At 39.1% G+C, this 18,642-nt stretch overlaps 1 protein-coding gene across 5 annotated transcripts in view; it reads left to right on the top strand.

Moving 5' to 3' along the window:
- The window catches only part of CSTPP1 (centriolar satellite-associated tubulin polyglutamylase complex regulator 1), a 235,178-nt gene that overhangs the window by 121,474 nt on the left and 95,062 nt on the right, over positions 1 to 18,642 (top strand). For all 5 annotated transcript variants that reach the window (XM_054439689.2, XM_054439690.2, XM_054439688.2 and 2 more), the window contains one exon: positions 290 to 420. In XM_054439689.2, the coding sequence (XP_054295664.1) occupies positions 290 to 420 (131 nt within the window). The remainder of the gene's footprint in view (positions 1 to 289; positions 421 to 18,642) is intronic.

Here is an 18,642-nt window from a genome sequence, read left to right as displayed (position 1 = left end):
GCTTTCCTCCATATGCGATGCTCTAATGACTGATTCAGATGTCCTCTGTATGTACCTGTGGAAGGTGGGAAGCACTCAGAGGAACTGGCCTCCAAGAGTTTTCGGAGAGATATGGTTATGTGAAGAGACTTCCCCATAGAAGGACTAGGTCTAATCTAGAGTTCAGAGTTGTGTTGGGGAGAAAAATTCCCCCTTTTTGGCAGTGGTTCTCTCTGGTCTCAATTTTTCATTCTGATTCCAGCCTTCTGGATTCCATCTAACAATGATTTCTTGATTTTTCTCTTTGCAGTTTTAACAGTGTATGCCAGGGAACACACATTCTCTTTCGAGAATTCAGCTTCGTCCAAGCCACCCCCCACAATAGGGTATCATTTTTACGGGCCTTCTGGAGATGCTTCCGAACTGTGGGCAAAAATGGCGGTAAGTCTTCCCAAATTAGTTTTCCTTCCTTCCTTCCTTCCTTCCTTCCTTCCTTCCTTCCTCTCTCTCTTTCTCTCTCTCTCTCTCTTCCTCTCTCTCTCTTTCAAACTTTTTCTTTTGTTCCTATAAATATTGTTTGAATGCATGCTATTCAAGGCATTTAGAATACCTCACTTTTGAGGAGTTGTCTGGTTTATGTCAAAGATATTACTATTACCACTACCATCACTAATGGTACCTATTAAGAGCCAAGTGTAGCTCTTTACATGTAGTAACTCATTTATCTTTACAAGGGCTCTCTGTGGTAGATACCATAATCCCCATTTTGTAACTAATGAAACTGAGGATCAGAGAGGTTAAGTAACTTGGCAAGGTTACATAGTAAATTCTGGGCCCAGATTTACACCCAGGCAGCCTGACTTCACAGCCCTCGCTCTTGGCAGCTATTAAAATGCCATGCAGTAAATACAAGGAATAATGTGAATATGAAGAAAGAAACTCCTGAATGGGGGTGGGATGGGGATACTGTTGTTAGAGAAGGGAGAGAAAAGTGGAGCAGAGAAGGTCCTCCTTAGAACTGACTGTTTGATCTAAGCTGGGAAGGAAGAGTAGGAATCATTCACATGGATAAAGGAGAGAAGGGCATCCTAGGTAGAACATATGCTGAAGCACAAAAGAACCTAGAATACTTACGTAACAGATCAGAATGTCTAGAGTTTGTGTGGAGTTTATGAAGGAGGTTAGGGGAGATGAGACTGTAAAGGAATAATGGAGCTGCTGAAAGATCATTTTTTAGCCATAAAAAAGAAATTGGGCCAGGCACAGTGGCTCAGCCTGTAATCCCAGCACTTTGGGATGCCAAGGTGGGTGGATCACTTGAGGTCAGGAGTTTGAAACCAGACTGGCCAACATGGTGAAACCCCGTATCTACTAAAAATACAAAAATTAGCCAGGTGTAGTGGCGCACTCCTATAATCCCAGCTATTCAGGAGGCTGAGGAACGAAAATCGTTTGAACCCTGGGGGACAGAGGTTGCTGTGAGCCGAGATCATGCCACTGCACTCCACCCTGGACAACAGAGCAAGACTCTGCCTCAAAAAAAAAAGAAAAGAAAAGAGAAGAAATTGGGGCTGGATGTTGTGGCTCACACCTGTAATCCCAGCATTTTGGGAGACCAAGGTGGGAGGATCACTTGAGCCCAGGAGTTTGAGACCAACCTGGGCAACATGCTGAGACTTCGTCTCTACAAAAAAAATAAACAAAATTAGCCAGATGTGGTGGTACATACCTGTAGTCACAGCTACTTGGGAGGCTGAGGTGGGAGGATCACTTGAGATGGGGGAGGTTGAGGCTACAGTGAGTCATGATTATGCCACTGACTCTAGCCTAGGTGACAGCGAGATCCTGCCTCAAACAAACAAGCAAACAAAAAAGTTAAATTTTATTCTCTGGGTATTATTTGAAGGCTTTTTTTTTTTTTAAAGACCCTGTTGCAGCCGGGCACGGTGACTCACACCTGTAATCTCAGCACTTTGGGAGGCCGAGGCAGGCAGATCACAAGGTCAGGAGATCGAGACCATTCTGGCTAACATGGTGAAACCCCATCTCTACTAAAAAATACAAAAAAATTAGCTGGGTGTGGTGGCGGGCGCCTGTAGTCCCAGCTACCCGGGAGGCTGAGGCAGGAGAATGGCATGAACCCAGGAGGTGGAGCTTGTGGTGATCTGAGATCGCGCTACTGCACTCCAGCCTGGGTGACAGAGCAATACTCCATCTCAAAAAAAAAAAAAAAAAAAAAGACCCTGTTGCCCAGGCTGGAGTGCAGTGGCGTGATCATATGATCATAGTTCACTATAACCTTGAGCTTCCAGGCTCAAGTGATCTTCCTAACTCAGCCTCCCAACTAGCTAGGACTACAGGTACATGCCCACCATACCTAGCTAATTTTAAATTTTTTTGTAGAGACGGGGTTTTGCTGTGTGGCCCAGGCTGGTCTCAAACTCCTGGGCTCAAGGCCTCAGCCACCCAAAGCACTGGGATTACAGACGTGAGCCACCATGCCCCATCTTATTTGAAGGCTTTTAGATAGGAGAGTGGTGTGGTGATATCTGAGCTCTAGAAAGATCATTCAAAAGGCAGTGTAGAAGATGGCCTAGACTGGAGGCAAGGAACATAGAAGTCTGGTAGTAGTCGAGTGAGAGATTAGAGCCAACACTAAGGCAGTATGGAGACAGAAGGGGCACTTTCAGAGATAGAATCCATAGGATTTGGTGATTGGATTTGGCATTAAGATGAGAGAGAAGACCGTGGTAATTTCCAAGTTTTTGGCTTGGGCCACTGGGTAAGAATATTTTTTAAAAGCCTTCAAGTAATAGCCACAGAATAAATTTCAATTTTTTTTTTTTTTTTTTTTTTTTTTTTGAGACAGAGTTTTACTCTGTCACCCAGGCAGGAATACAATGACACAATCTCAGCTCACGGCAGCCTCGACCTTCCAAGCTCAGGTGATCCTCCCACCTCAAGTAGCTGGGAATATATTTGTGCACTACCATGTGTGGCTAATTTTTGTATTTTTTAATAGAGTTGGGGTTTCACCATGTTACCCAGGCTGGTCTCGAACTCCTGGGCTCAAGCCGCTCGTCCACCTCAGCCTCCCAAAGTGCTGGGGTTATAGGCATGAGCTACCATGCTTGGTCTCCTACTTTCATATTATGTGTTTTTATAAATACCTTTAAGACAATTTCTTGCTTGCTTGCTTTGCTTTCTTTTTCTTTCTTCTTTCTTGTCTGCCTTCCTTCCTTCCTTCCTTCCTTCCCCTCCCTCCTTCGCTTCCTTCCTTCCTTCTTTCCCCTCCCTCCCTCCCTCCCTTCCTTCCTTCCTTCCTTCCTCCTCTCTTCTCCCTGTCCTCCCTTCCCCTCCCCTCCCAACTGAGGTTATAGTCAGTGAATAGGTAGTCTCCCTGCTTTTGAATTTATGAGATTCCCCACCATGCTCTAATCAATGCTACTGCTACGAAACTGTAACTTTTCTAAATAGCTACTAAATATATAGCTATTAAACTTTTATATATAGTTACTAAATCTTTTCTAAAACTTTTCCACCCAGTATCTTATTAGTTCCACTGCCCTAAGAAATAGGTAAAGTGGGTATTATTGTGCCCATTTTATAAATAATGAAATTGTGTAACTTGCAGAAAGATTTCATGGTGGATTAGTAGCAAAGCTAGAAATAGAACCCAGATTTACTAATATGCTGATGTGCTATTTCTACTATTTTTACTTCAATCATTGCCTCTTTGACATGTAACTCTGGAGATCATGCATCTCCATTACAGTATTATGAAAGAAGTAGTTAGTGTACTGAGGATCGTATCATTTCCCTTACAGAATAAATGCACTAATAGGCAAAAACCAATGTGGACTCAATTTTAAGTTAAGTAATTCAGAAAAACTATTCCATTGGTCTCTATGTAAACAAAACTGGGAACTATGAGTGTATAGGTAAAGCTCGTGCTATATTATCAGAGGTTGTCTTTCCCAGTCCCTTACTCAGTCAGCAAATATTTGTTTTAGACCACCTAGTACAGTCGTCTCTCAGTCTATGCAGGGATTGGTTCCAGGACCCCTGTTTATACCAAAATCCATGCATAATCAAGGCCTACATTAGTCCTGTGGAACTCTCATATGTGAAAAGTCAGTCTTCCGTATACAGGGCTTCATACCCCTAGAATAGTGTATTTTCGATCCATATTTGGTTGAAAAAAATCCACCTAAAAGTGTGGACCTGCACAGATGAAACCTGTGTTGTTCAAGGGTCAGCTGTATATTGAAGAATATGGCTAGAGCTAGTCTCTATGATACAACATATGGAGATAACTATGGAAAACAGTCTTCAGATAGCCTTAACTTCTTTCCTGATGTAGAAGTGGGGCCTCTTCAAGAATGTATTTACTATCACAAGGGATTCATATAGCATTTGGACTCTTAGCAGATGTGGGTTTCTTTATCTTTATCACAGCTGCCAGTGACTCATCCAGCTGCTAAGAATAAGCACCTCCAAATTCCCCCAGTTTCTCCTTGTGCCATAAACAAGACCTAGATTTTATGCTGGCTGTTTATTGTTATGCTTCTTAATCAGACAGCCTCAGATTTCTTAGACTAAATGCAACATCTGTGTCTAGGTATTCCTAAAATAATTGGTTAAGTAGCTTTAATATATTCTCAGCTTTTTCTAGGAAACTCCAGAACATCTTTCTAAACCAGAATGTGTCAATCTCCAATTTTAATCCAGAATTAGTGAAAACTCTTGGAGGCAAGGTTCTAAAGGAAAGGATTTATTAAGCCCCATTTTATCAATTATAATGCCAGGTACCTACCTACTGAGTGGAACTCCTACTGCATTGTTCTTCTGCAGATAACTTCCTTAGAATGTCATGTGCATACTTTAGCATTATCAAGTGGAAACTAACTCTTCTGGGAGGTAGCAAAAGAAGAGCATAACATATCTAAAAATGAAGCCACCTGTAGAACTCTAAGGACCTGGTCCCTTTTGACAAAAAATATTTTATTCCAGTTTTTAGCAAGTGCAGGAGTATGATATCTTTTCTGCATGACTGAGTACTGATGCTAATTATCTTGTCCAAATTTTAGATAATCTCATGAAGACTGTAATGAACCTCTTGGTATCTAAGCAACTTTAGACTCTTGGAAGCAAAAGTTATATTAGAATTTTAAAAGCCTTTAAAATTACACTTCTCACTTTGCTAATTTTTTCTGCATAGGAATATTAATCTGAATTTTCTAAGTCTGGCAAAGATTGATATTCTCTTGATGTAAGTCTTTACTTCTGTTTAGGGATATTGGCTCAAAAATGCCTTCTCCAAGTTTATTTTCAATTAGAATTTAATTTTCAATATATACATATATACACATACATACATATATATATTTCATTTGATAAAATAATGATAGGTACTTCCTCTTCTATCTGTGAAGAAGTATCTACTAAGGGAATTGCCCTCTTGCCACTAACAATGAGAAAATCAGCATATCTGAAACAACAGTTTTCAGACATTGGGCAATAGGCAGTGGGGGCTGTGGATTCTGAGAGCCAGTTTCCAAGCAACAGTATAGGGAGAGAGATTGTCAAAGAGCTTAGCAGTGTTATTGAGTTGAGGAGGCAGACACTGGGGTTTAGGGAGGCTGGAGCAGCCAGAATTTACAGGTCAGAATCCAAGAGAGGAAGAAGTTGTTCAGTGAGCTCCAGAATCTTTGGCTACAAACTCTGCATATGTGTGGGCTGGAAAAAGAACCACCAGAAAACAGTGTGCCAAACAATTTCTGGAGTATACAAGGGGCTAAGGATAATTCAAACTTCTACCAGCCATAGGGAAGAGACCTCAAAACACACCGGGCACTGGGTAGAGTTCTCAACAGTTTAAAAGCAAAAAGGATTAAATTGATCCACAAGTAATTTAACTCTATATAAGAACAAAATTCAATAATCTTTAAAGGAATTTAACAAAATTCAGCATTCAGCAATGCAAAATTCACAAAGTCTGACATCCAATTCAAAATTACCAGACAGGCCAGGCATGGTGGCTCATGCCTACAATCCCAGGACTTTGGGAGGCCAAGGCAAGTGGATCACTTGAGCCCAGGAGTTCATGACCAGCTTGGGCAACAGGGCAAAACCCTGTCTCTACAAAAAATTTAAAAAATTAGCCGAGAGTGACACCTGTGGTCCCAGCTACTCAGATGGCTGAGGTGGGAGGATTGCTTGAGCCTGGAAGGTTGAGGCTGCAGTGAGCTGTGATCGCACCATTGCACTCCAGCCTGGGCAATAGAGTAAGACCCTGTCTCAAAAACAAAACAAAACAAAACAAAATTACCAGACATTAAAAGAGGCAGGAAAATACAGCCCATAACCAGGAGAAAAATTAGTCAATAGAAACACAGATCCAGAAATGACAGAGATGATGGAATTAACTAACAAGGACCTTAAAATAGTTATTTTAAATCATATAAATATGCTTAAGTATGTAAAGAAAACGTGAATATGATTAGGAGATTAGTGGAAGATATTAAAAAGATCCAAATGGAATTTCTAGACATGAAAAATACAATATAGTGAAAATGATAATAATAGCAATTAACATTTATTAAGTGCTTCTATGTAGATTATCTAATTTTTCTTCACAACAACCCTATGTGTTAGGTAGATGCTATTATTTCCTTTGCATAGAGAATGAAACAGATTTAGAATGTTAAATAACTTGCTGTAGGTCACACACCCAGTCAATGAAAAAGCCAATGCCAGGAGAAGCCATGAAGTCTGACTCCAGGCTGTATTATTGCTTCAGTGTGTTATGCATCAACACTGCATGAGAGGCTGGAAATACAAATGAGTAAGTGACAATACTTGCCCTCAAGGAGCTCTTATTCTAGGAGAAGAAACAGTAGCATAGGAACCAACCCAAATGCCCATCAATGACAGACTGGATAAAGAAAATGTGGAACATATACACCATGGAATACTATGCAGCCATAAAAAGGAATGAGATCATGTCCTTTGCAGGGACATGGATGAAGCTGGAAGCCATCATTCTCAGCAAACTAACACAGGAACAGAAAACCAAACACTGCATGTTCTCACTCATAAGTGGGAGTTGAACAATGAGAACACGATGGACACAGGGAGGAGAACATCACACACCAGGGCCTGCTGGGGGGCTGCGGGGTGAGGGAAGGGAAGTTAGAGGACAGGTCAATAGGTGCAGCAAACCACCATGGCACACGTATACCTATGTAACAAGCCTGCACATTCTGTACATCTATCCCGTTTTTTTAGAAGAAATAAAATAAATAAACTAGATTCTTAATTCAACCCCGCCCCCTCTCCACCAAAAAAACCCTGAGTGGTGTAGAAATAGTCTCCATAGAGTACAGGTGATTTTTAGAGCCACGCATAAGATTCCATAATAGCACAAGGGAGAAAATAGTCAATTCTATAGAAGCGGGTGAAGGCTATAAAGGAGCAAAGACAGTTGGGATGGATCTTGGAGCAGCAGAAAGCTGTTAAGCAAATAAGGAGTATGTTCTAAAAACAGGGAACACAATTTCTGAAAGTATGATAACATGAAACAACATGGGTCCTTTGGAAAGTGGTAAGAAGTCATTGTGGCCAGTACTTAACACGTAATAAGGAAACACTACCACAGTCAATAGGAGATAATGCGGAATGCTTTTATTTGCCATACACTGAGCAAAATGTTTACATGTATTCATTCATTTAATCCACACAATAAACATATGAGTTGATATGATTACTATCCTGTTTTATATGTTAAGAAACAGAGTCCGCTGGGCGCGATGACTTATGCCTGTAATCCCACCACTTTGAGAGCCTGAGGCAGGTGGATCCTTGAGGTCAGAAGTTTGCGACCAGCCTGGCCAACATGGTGAAATCCCTTCTTTACTAAAAATACAAAAATTAGCTGGGTGTGGTGGTGCATGCCTGTAGTCCCAGCTACTCAGGAGGCTAAGGCAGGAGAATCGCTTGAGTCTGGGAGGTGGAGGTTGCAGTGAGCCAGGATCATGCCACTGCACTCCAGCCTAGGCAACAGAGCGAGACTCTGTCTCGGGAAAAAAAAAAAAGAAAAAGAAACAGAAACTGAGAGTCAGAGAATTAAGTAACTCGCACAAGGCCACAGCGTTTATAAGTAGCACAGCTCATGTTCCAACCTACATCTTCACAAAGTTCACATTCTCACATTCTTTTTCTTTTTTTTCTTTTTTTTTTTTTTTTTTTTTGAGACTGAGTCTCACTCTGTTGCCCACTCACTGCAACCTCTGCCTCCTGGGCCCAAGCAATCCTCCCACCTCAGCCTCCCTAGTAGCTGGGAATACAAGCACTTACCACCACACCAGCTAATTTTTGTATTTTTTGTAGATATGGGGTTTCACCATGTTGCCTAGGCTGGTCTCAAACTCCTGGGCTCAAGCAATCCACCCGCCTCAGCCTCCCACAGTGCTGATTACAGGTGTGAGCCACCACTATCAAGCCCACAAAGTCCACATTCTTAACAACTCTGCTGTGCATGCTACCCCAGGTTACAAAGGGCTTTGTGTGCACTAAAAAGCATAAGAATGATACAATGGACTTTGGGGACCCGGGGAAAGGATGGGTTGGGGGTGAGGGATAAAGGACTACAAATTGGGTTCATTGTTACTGCTTGGGTAATGGGTGCAACAAAATCTCACAAATCACCACTAAAGAACCTACTCATGTAAACCAGATACCAATGGTTCCCCCAAAAACCTATGAAAATAAAAAGTTTCTCCTGAAGTTAGTAGAATCTTCTCCATTTGTGTGGTATTTTCACATGTAACACAGACAAAAGCATGGAAAATAGAATGTAACACAGGTAAAAGTGAAAACAAAGACCCGTTAGGAGACTGTTACAATATAACAGAAAAGACCATGAAAATGAAGAGCTATTTAAGAAGTTGGTTTGACAGGATTTGCTGATTCATTGGGTGAGGGATGTGGCAGAGAAAGAGTCAAGAATGAATGCCAGAATGTAAAGTATGGCCAGTTTTATCCCTCCCTTGCTTTTTTCCTTTCCTTTTTTTTTCTTTCATCTTTTATGTTTCACTCTGAATTCACAGTGGTTTTGTGTTCATATTTATTCATTCGGCAAACATTTATGTATCAGTTGTTGGTGATAAAGCAGTGACTGGGACAGACAGAAATTTTTATTCTTGTCAATTTTGCTGTATGATCAGAAAATTGACAAAAATCCCTGATTTTATAGAGCTTACATTCTAGGAATCAGGGAATTGCAGTGGGTCTATCTGATTATGTGATAAAAATCTGTTACTTTTTCTAAAATATCTAATGTTTATGGTGGACAAAGTGATGTCAAGGGAAAATGCAGACACTTTAGGCTGAAATGAAGATGTTGGACTGACTTCTTTGTGTAATTACCTTGAACTTCACTTGATTTTGCTTGTCACTAATCCTCATCTTCACCAGTAAAAATCATTCAGTGAGGATTAATAGCGCTTTACTACAGGAGTGGGTGGCTGTCTGAATTATTAAAGAGCAATTGTTGCTTCTGTAATGTTTTAAACAAACAAGAACCGTTCCATGTGGTCTCTTCAGTGATGTGGGCCCCACCAGCCAATTATCTTCACCTGCTCCAACCAGTGCATCTCCTCTTCTCATTTTCTCCCAGAAACCGGATGTAGATGATCAATAAGAATTTCAGTGCCTGTTTCCTAGCTCCCGTTTTGTTTATTTCTCCTCAGTTCCTAATTTTCCCTTTGTTTTTCATATTTATTTCCTTCTTCAAAATCTTTTCTCCAGGGAGAAAATTGACAATTGATGGCCCCTCAAATCATTCACCTCTGTACCTCCAATAACTTTAATCTTTCCCCCTATTTAATGTTCTCTTTTTTTTCAATGTTGGTTATTTGGGGCTGTTACGCAAGCATTCCTGGAATGCTTTTGTCACTATCTTCTCTCCCACCTGAAGCTCCTCAACCCTCCATACATAATACCTGTAGGTTTTAGTTTTAAAGGTCAGGTCCTTAAAGAAGCCTTCTCTGTGACTCCCTTCCTTATCTGAATTGGGTCCTTCCATTATAATTTTTCAGATTATCCTCTGATTTTTAGTCATATCATTTATTACAGTTTCTGACTCAGTATTTACTTGAATGACTCTTAATGTCCATCTCCCTTATTAAAATTATAAACTTTATGAGTACAGGAATCTTGTTTGTTTTGCCAGTAATTATATCCCTAGCACCTAATACAGGTGAATGATTTTTTTGCTATATAATATGAAGGCTTACCTTTTCCCAATAATGATACAGAAGATAGATTATTGAATGGATTATATTATCATTCATTTTATCAGATGATAGGTTAGTTTTTAAAATCTGCTTTACACTAACTTTTCTATATTGTATAGGAACTTCTGATTTAAATTAATAATAGCTACCCCTTATTGAGCAAATGCTATATGCCAGGTACTAAACTTCCTGTTCAAAGTGCTCCACTAAAAACCAGCCTAATCAAAGCTATACTATACTAAATAACACCTAATTAAAATAATATTCAGTATCCCAAAATAAGAATTTGAAAGATTTAGATCATGATCTGTAATCAAACTTTAAACACTGGTGAATAGTACATCCATTCCTTCTTTTGTATTCTGGGTTTTTGCCTTCACTCCATGAAAGGTATCACAAACTAGTAGTCGGCTAACTACACATGCCTTGGCCTACAGATGTGTCTTCTTTGACTTGCAGTGTTAAAAATACTTAGATTCAATTAGATGCCAATGTTTCACATGAAAGTCTCAATTTCAGTTTCACTTGAAGAATGGAAAATCCTCCCAGCACCATGCCCACATTTCTGCAGGGAGACAGTTCACCAGGCCAGAGATGCAGCTGCTCCCTTTAGACAGGGCATGTGATCTCAGATTTACCACCAACCCAAGCTGCCCTGCTTCACCTGCTGACATTCCCTGCGCGTCTGTAGGCATTGGAGTTTGCTACCATTGCTAGAGCTTCTTGGTCCATTTATAATCACTAAAAGGTAAAGTTTCACTCTTAATTCAGTCAGGAGCTTTTTCTTCAACTATTAATAGATTCTCTTTCTCTTTTCTCCTTGATATCTCCATGATATCACATAAAATTTTAGAATTAGAAGGGACCTTAGAAATTATTTCATCTTGAAACTAGGTCTTAAATATATATATATGGTTTTTCTTATTATTGTGGTAAAATATATAACAAAATTTACCATTTACCACTTTTTAATTTGAGAAATCTTTTTTATGGCAATAAAATCTATATAACAAAATTTACCATTTTAACCATTTTTAAGTGTACAGTTCTGTGGCATTAAGTACATTCACAGTGTTGTACAACCATTATTACCCTCCATCTCCAAAACTCTTTATCTTGCAAAACCGAAACTCAGTAGCCATTAAACTATGACTCCCATTTCTCTCCTCCTCCAGTCCCTAGAAACCACCATTCTACTTTCTGTATCTATGTATTTGACTATTCTAGATACATCAGGTAAGTGTGTGCAATATCTGTCCTTTTGTGTCTCACTTATGTAACTTAGCATGATATTTTCAAAGTACATCCATGTTGTAATATGTATCCGAATTTCATTCCTTTTTATGGCTGAATAATATTCCATTGTGTGTATATACCACATTTTGTTTATTCATTCACCTGTTGATGGCCACTTGGATTGTTTCTACATTTTCGCTGTTGTAAATAATGCTGCTATGAATGTAAGTGTACAAATATCTTTCTAGTCCCTGCTTTCCATTACTTTGGGCACATAACTAGAAGTGAGATTACTGTATTATATGGTAATTTTATGTTTAATTTTTTGAGGAACTGCTGTAAAGTTTTCTACAGCAGCTGTATCATTTTACATTCTCACCAGCAATGCATAAGGGTTCCAGTTTCTCCACATCCCCAATAATGCTTGTTGCTATTTTCTATTTTTCTGATAATAGCCATCCTAAAGAACGTGAAGTGGTATCTCATGGTTTTGATTTGCATTTCCTTAATGACAAATGATGTTGAGTATCTTTTAGTATGCTTATTAGCCATTTTATATCTTCTCTAGAGGAGTATCTATTCAAGCCCTTTGCCCTTTTTGAATCAGGCTGTTTGGTCGTTGAGTTGCAGGAGTTCTTCATGTATTCTGGATATTCATTCCTTATCAGGTATATGATTTGCAAATTTTTTTTCTGTTCTGTAGGTCATCTTTTCACTTTTTTTAAATCATATCCTCTGATGTACAAAAGTTCTTAATTTTGATGAAGTCCAATTTATCTGTTTTTCTTTTGTCCTCTGTGTTTTTGGTGTTACATCCAGGAAATCATTTACAAATCCAGTGTCACGGAGATTTCCCCTATTTATTGAAATTCTCCTATTTATTTCCCATTTATTGAAAAGACTGTCCTTTCTCCCCTTGAATGGTACCCTTGGCACCCTTGTCAAAAGTCAAGTGACCATATATATGAGGATTTTTGTTTCTGGGATTTACATTCTCTTTTGTTGGTTTGTCTGTCCTTATGATTACTGTGGCTTTGTAATAAGTTGGGGTTTTTTTGTTTTGTTTGTTTGTTTGTTTGTTTTGAGATGGAGTCTCACTCTGTTGCCCAGGCTGGAGTGCAGTGGCACGATCTCAGCTCACCGCAACCTCTACCTCCCGGGTTCAAGCGATTCTCCTGCTTCAGCCTCCTGTGTAGCTGGGATTACAGGCACATGCTACCATACCCGCTAATTTTTGTATTTTTAGTAGAGACGGGGTTTCATCATGTTGGTCAGGCTAGTCTTGAACTCCTGACCTTGTGATCCACCTCCTTCCGCCTCCCAAAGTGCTGGGATTATTGGCTTGAGCCACCACACCCAGCCTTGTAATAAGTTTTAAAATCAAGAAGTGTGAGTCATCCAGCTTTGTTCTTTTTCAAGGTTGTTTTGGCTATTCTTGGTCCTTTTAAAGATATTTTATGAATTTTTTTCTATTAAAAAATACCATTGGAATACCATTGGAATTTTGATAGGATTGCAGTGAATCTATAGATCACTTTCGGTAGTAGTATCACTTTGACAATATTAAGTCATTTAATCTATGAACATAGGATGTGTTTCCATTTATTTAGGTCATTTTCAGTTTCTTTCAGCAATTTTTTTTTTAAGAGAAAGTGTCTTGCTCTGTTGCCCTGGCTGGAATGCAGTGGCACAATCATAGCTAATTATAGCCTTGAACTCCTGGGCTCAAGCAATCCTCCCACCTCTGCCTTCAAGCCCAGCTAATTTTTTATTTCTTTTAGAGATGAGGTCTCACTCTGTTGCCCAGACTGGTCTCAAACTCCTGGCCTCAAGTAATCTTCCTGCCTCTGCCTTCCAAAGCAGAGGGGTTGCAGGTATGAGCTACCATGCCCAGCCTCTTTCAGCGATGTTTTTTAGTTTTCAAGTGTACAAGTCTGTCACCTCCTTGGTTAAATTTATTCCTAAGTATTTTATTCTTTTCATGCTATTGTAAATGGAATTGTTTTTCTTAGTTTCCTTTTCATATTTTTCATTGTTAATTTATAAAAATATAATTGATTATTATTATTTTTTTTTTTTTTTTGAGACAAAGTCTCACTCTGTCACCCAGGCTAGAGTGTAGTGGCGTGATCTCGGTTCACTGCAACCTCTGCCACCCAGGTTCGAGCAATTCACCTGCTTCAGCCTCCCAAATAGCTGGGATTACAGGGACATGCCACCACCCCAGCGTGTAATTGATTTTTGTATCTTGATTTTGTATCCTGCATCTTTGCTGAATTCATTTATTAGGTCTAACAGGTGTGTGTGTGTGTGTGTGTGTGTAATCTTTAGGGCTTTCTGCATATAAGATCATATCATCTGTGAACAGAGGTTATTTTACTTCTTTCTTTCTAATTTGGATGCCTTGTGTTTTTGTTTTGTTTTGTTTTGTTTTTCCTTAATTGCTCTGGCTAGAACTTCCTGTACTATGATGAATAGAAGTAGTGAAAGCAGACATCTTTGTCTTGTTCCTGATCTTAGGGGAAAAGTTTTTCAGTACAGCAGGTCCTCAAATAACATAATTGCATTATAACATTGATGAGAAAAAAAAAATTGATTCCCAGCTGGGGCCACTGTCTGTGTGCACATTTGCACATTCTCCCCAAGTCTGCGTGGGTTTTCTCTGGGAACTCCAGTTTTCTCCCACAGATGTATGTGTTGGGTTCATTGGTGTGACTAAATGGTTCCAGTGTGAGTGAATGTTGGGGTGTGTGTGTGCCCCCCGAGATGGAATGATGTCCTGTCCAGGGCTGTCCACCTTGTGTCCCAGGCTTCTAGGATAGGCTCTGGCCACCTGCAACCCTAAGCTGGAATAAGTGGGTTGGAAAATGAATGAATACAAATTATTATCAAATACAAATTTATAAAGTAGATGATAATCATACAACTGCACAACAATAAGTGATGCGGTATGAAAGCGTTCAGCTAGCCCACCATATTTGTGATTGTTTTTTAATTCATGGTCGGAGGTGGTGCTCCTTAAATTTTTCTATTTGCAAACATCTGTTCCTTTATTTAATCCACCACCACTACAACTGTCGTCATTCAGCGATTCACCAAAAATTGGGTAATCTTACTTGTTGTTATTAACTTTTCTTAAATGTATGTATAGCCACATGTATTTCAATGTTTAATATTAGAGGTGTGTGGGGTCTTTATTTAGAAGTTGGGTGATTTATGTATGGAATGTTATGATAGGACATAGTAGTAGCGGTGGTCAGACATGGAAATGGTGGGGAGACAAAAATATACATGTGAAATAAAACTCAGTATTTTAATAAAGTAAAAAAAAAAAAAAAAAAAAAAAAGAAGTTGGGTGATTATTTGTGACCAGAAATATGCCATAGGAACTTAACTCTTGTTTATGTCAATTAGCCTATGATGAAATTGGTTTTATTATACCTTGTTTCACTTAAAGTCAGTTTCCAAGAACCTATTGATGAGGTTGAGGACTTTTATTTGGTTTTAAGGTAAAAGTGTGCCAAAAAATTGAGATTCATACAGATAAGTAGCTTCAAATACTAATAGATTTGTTTTTAAACATTTTGACTAATCTTTTTTTTGTCTTTTAACATTTTGACTAATCTTTACTAATGTTCAGAAAGGGAGTGTAGTAAATTTGTGTTTCAAAGCTGAGTTGCTCACATTCCTGATTAATGAGTAATCACTCTGGAGAAATCAACAAATTTTCTCAGCTAGTTTAAAAATTTTATTGTTTGGAGAAAAATAAATGTATATTATAAAATCATATATAAGTTGTTCAATGGTATTATTTTTTGAAAAGATCGGATAACTCAAAGGCTAGTACGACTGAACTGTGTCTGCCCCCCAAATTCCCATGTTGAAGCCATACCTCCAATGTGACTATATTTGAAGAAATTCCTCCTGTAAGGAGGAAATTAAGGTTAAAAGAGGTGATAAGGGTAGGGCTTCATCAGATAGGAAGGATTAGTATCCTTGCAAGAAGAGACACCGGAACTGGTGTCCCTGTAAGAGGAGATACCAGAGAACTGCCCACACCTCTCCACGTGAGGACACAGTGAGAAGGCAGCTGTCTGCAAACCAAAGAGAGAGCCTTTACCAGACACCAACTCTGCTGGCACCTTGATCTTAGACGTCCAGTCCCCAGAACTGTGAGAAAATTAATTTCTGCTGTTTAAGTCACTCAGTCTATGGTATTTGTTAGAGAGAGAGAGAGAGAGAGAGAGAGAGATATGATACTTAGATGTACCAGAAAGTGAATGATACCTGTTAGGCTTCTGAAATCTCTTGCTCTTGTAGTTCTGTTAGAAACAAAAGTAAATGACTAAGTTAAGGTTTATACACTATGAATCAAAATAAAACCACCTTAGGTTAAAGATGTCAATTTAATAAACCATACTCAAATTTGGTTGTTTTAGTGGGTTTAAAGTTGGAAGTATGTAAAAGCAAATATAAATAATGTTAAAAAGTTAATATTTTCCAGTTTTATTTTGCTTGGCATAACCTGTTCTTGATTCCCACTGCTACCGCCTGACCCTAATTTAGAACCCTAATTAGATACCTTGGTGAGGTTGTCAAAAAGACAGATTCCTTGATCCCACCTCAAACGTACTCGACCACAGCCAGCAGGCAAGGGGCCTGGGAATTAATTTTAACAAGCATTTCAGGTGATTCTTAGGATCACTCAAGTTTGGGAAACATTAAGCGGTTTCAACCCTGCTTGCATATTAGGATCAGCTAGGGTGCTTTTAAAAAATACTGTTGCCCAGGTCCCACCCCAGACCACTTTAATCAGAATCTTTTTGGTTGGGACCCAGGCATTTTAAATGCTCTGCCGGTGGTTCTCATACACATTGAAGCTTGAGAACTCTTGCAAGACTGTTGGAAATGTAATTCTCTGAAGCACAGCCCTGGTCTTGTCACTTCTGCTGAGAACCTCAATGGTTCTGTATTGCCTACTAATGAAATATGAATTTGTGACTATCATAAGGCCACTCATGACCCAACACCAGCTTTCCAACCACTACTCTCCTAATCATAGACTGTACTCTGGCCACACAGAAACACTTTCCCCAAACACTCCTTGTGCTTTCCCCCTTTCACACCTCTGTTTTTGCTTTCCCACCATGTAGAACTTTCCCCCATGTCTGTCTGTCACAGTCCTGCCCATCCTCAAACAGACCCAGCTCAAGTAGATTCCCATTTCCTCCTCTCCTTGCCCTCCCCTGCCTCCATTCAAAAGCGACCTCTTAGGGCACTTGTCCTATCATACCTTATATTTAGTTATTGGCAAATACATAGTCTCTTTCATAAAATGCCATGTGGAATTAAGAATAAGTGGATTTTTGTCTTTCCTTTTTCCCCATCTAGATTGTAAATTTGTAATATCAACTATCTGTTTACCTCTGTGTGAGGCACTAAAGAGAAAGACTTTAGAGTCAAATGGCCCTAGGTTCAGGTGCCTTTTTTATTGGATATGGCTGTGTGACCATGGTCAGGTTAATTTTTCCAAGCCTTAGTTTTTTCATCTATAAAATGGAGAATATACTACTTCAGTGTTGTGAAAACTAGATTTGATAACCGACTGGAGCCTTCAGTAATCCCGGTATGTAATAACTGCTCTGTCAAAGTCTGTTGCTTTTATCATTGTGATAATGATCATTGTTAGCTCCCTTGAGGGCAAAGACTGCATATTTTATCTTTGGATCCCCATTCTGAACCTTGCTTATTGTAGGTGCTTGATAAATACTGGGTGAATAAAGTAATGAATGCCTGCTGGGTCATGCTTACTTATATAGTCCACTACCAATCAGTTCAGCCTGTCTTGGAAGGAGCACTTCAAATTTCAATTTAACCATCAGATAAAGATAGAAAATAGGATTTCCACTACAAACTTTTAAAACTATTAAAAAGGCCAAAACCCCAGTTAAACTGTAAGACAGCTGCTCTCTTTCTGCTGCCAGGAAATAGAGAAAACCCTCCAAGAACTATTTGCTGTTTGTTTGTGCATCATATAATAAACATGCCGTGACTTGGGGAGAGCACACACTTCCCCTGCAGGCAAGCTTGGGTTTGGGAAGTTGCATGTAGCAGCAGTGAGGAAGAAATCCCCACTCTGTGGGAGAGGTTCCTTCAGGGACTCCACTAAGCCCATTTGCAGTTTTGCTGAGTTATTTACTAAGATGAAGGGACTGGGTGTGGCTGGTCTGAGATTCCTCCTAGGAAGTCACTTCAAGAAATCTCCTTAATTTCCTCACCCTTCATCTTTGTTCTCTGGCTTTGGTGCAAGGGTGCAGTCAGTCGCACCCAGTTGGCTGCTGTTCCCAGCACACTGAATTCTTTGAAGCTGGCTGTGGCAGCCAAGGATTCCCTGTTCTGTTCTTTTCCCCTTGCCCTGATTTGAAAAACAGTCTGGAAATTCTCATCTGGCATGACCAGAATGAACTTAGTAGGTTGCAAGCTGTTTTTCTAGATGCACAGTACCAAACGGAACCTTTAAAGCTGTAAATTACCATTTCTCAAAAACTCAATATGATGAATTTTACATGGACAAATTATATAACGTAGGCTCTACCATCACCACTATCATTTAAACAAGAGGCCATCCGGTTGAGATGAAACCGATATAGGAAAGTAATTATCATCAGCTTTGTCACTTGAAGAAGGAATGTGAGGATATATTAGCTAATTGAAACCTCAGGAAAGATGTGTAACAAAACATATAAGGATTAATGAGTAGTCCACAAAAGTGTTTACCAGATGACCAATATCTTTTAAAATATATAGATGTATTCCAGCTCTTTTAATTAGAAAATATATATATATATATATATATACACACACACTTATATGGATGAAAAAATGAATTTATGTTATAATTACAATAGATGTGATGACAAAAGAATTCATAGTCTGAAAAATATATAATTTCATTGATCAGAGCCTTATGTATTATGCTAATTGTCCAATAATTTCTTGAAAGTATGTTTCTACTTTTAAAGTAAAATTAAATTCAGAAAGCAATGATGAGCAAATATGTGATAATATTCTAGGCAGACACTGAACATTTATATTTATTGTGAGAACAGCATGATGGTAGAGTACGATT

The sequence above is a fragment of the Pongo pygmaeus genome, chromosome 9, assembly GCF_028885625.2.
Source record: "Pongo pygmaeus isolate AG05252 chromosome 9, NHGRI_mPonPyg2-v2.0_pri, whole genome shotgun sequence".
Lineage (NCBI taxonomy): Eukaryota > Metazoa > Chordata > Mammalia > Primates > Hominidae > Pongo > Pongo pygmaeus.
The sequence above is the reverse complement of the archived record's forward strand: the minus strand, read 5'-3'. Positions and strand labels throughout refer to the sequence as shown.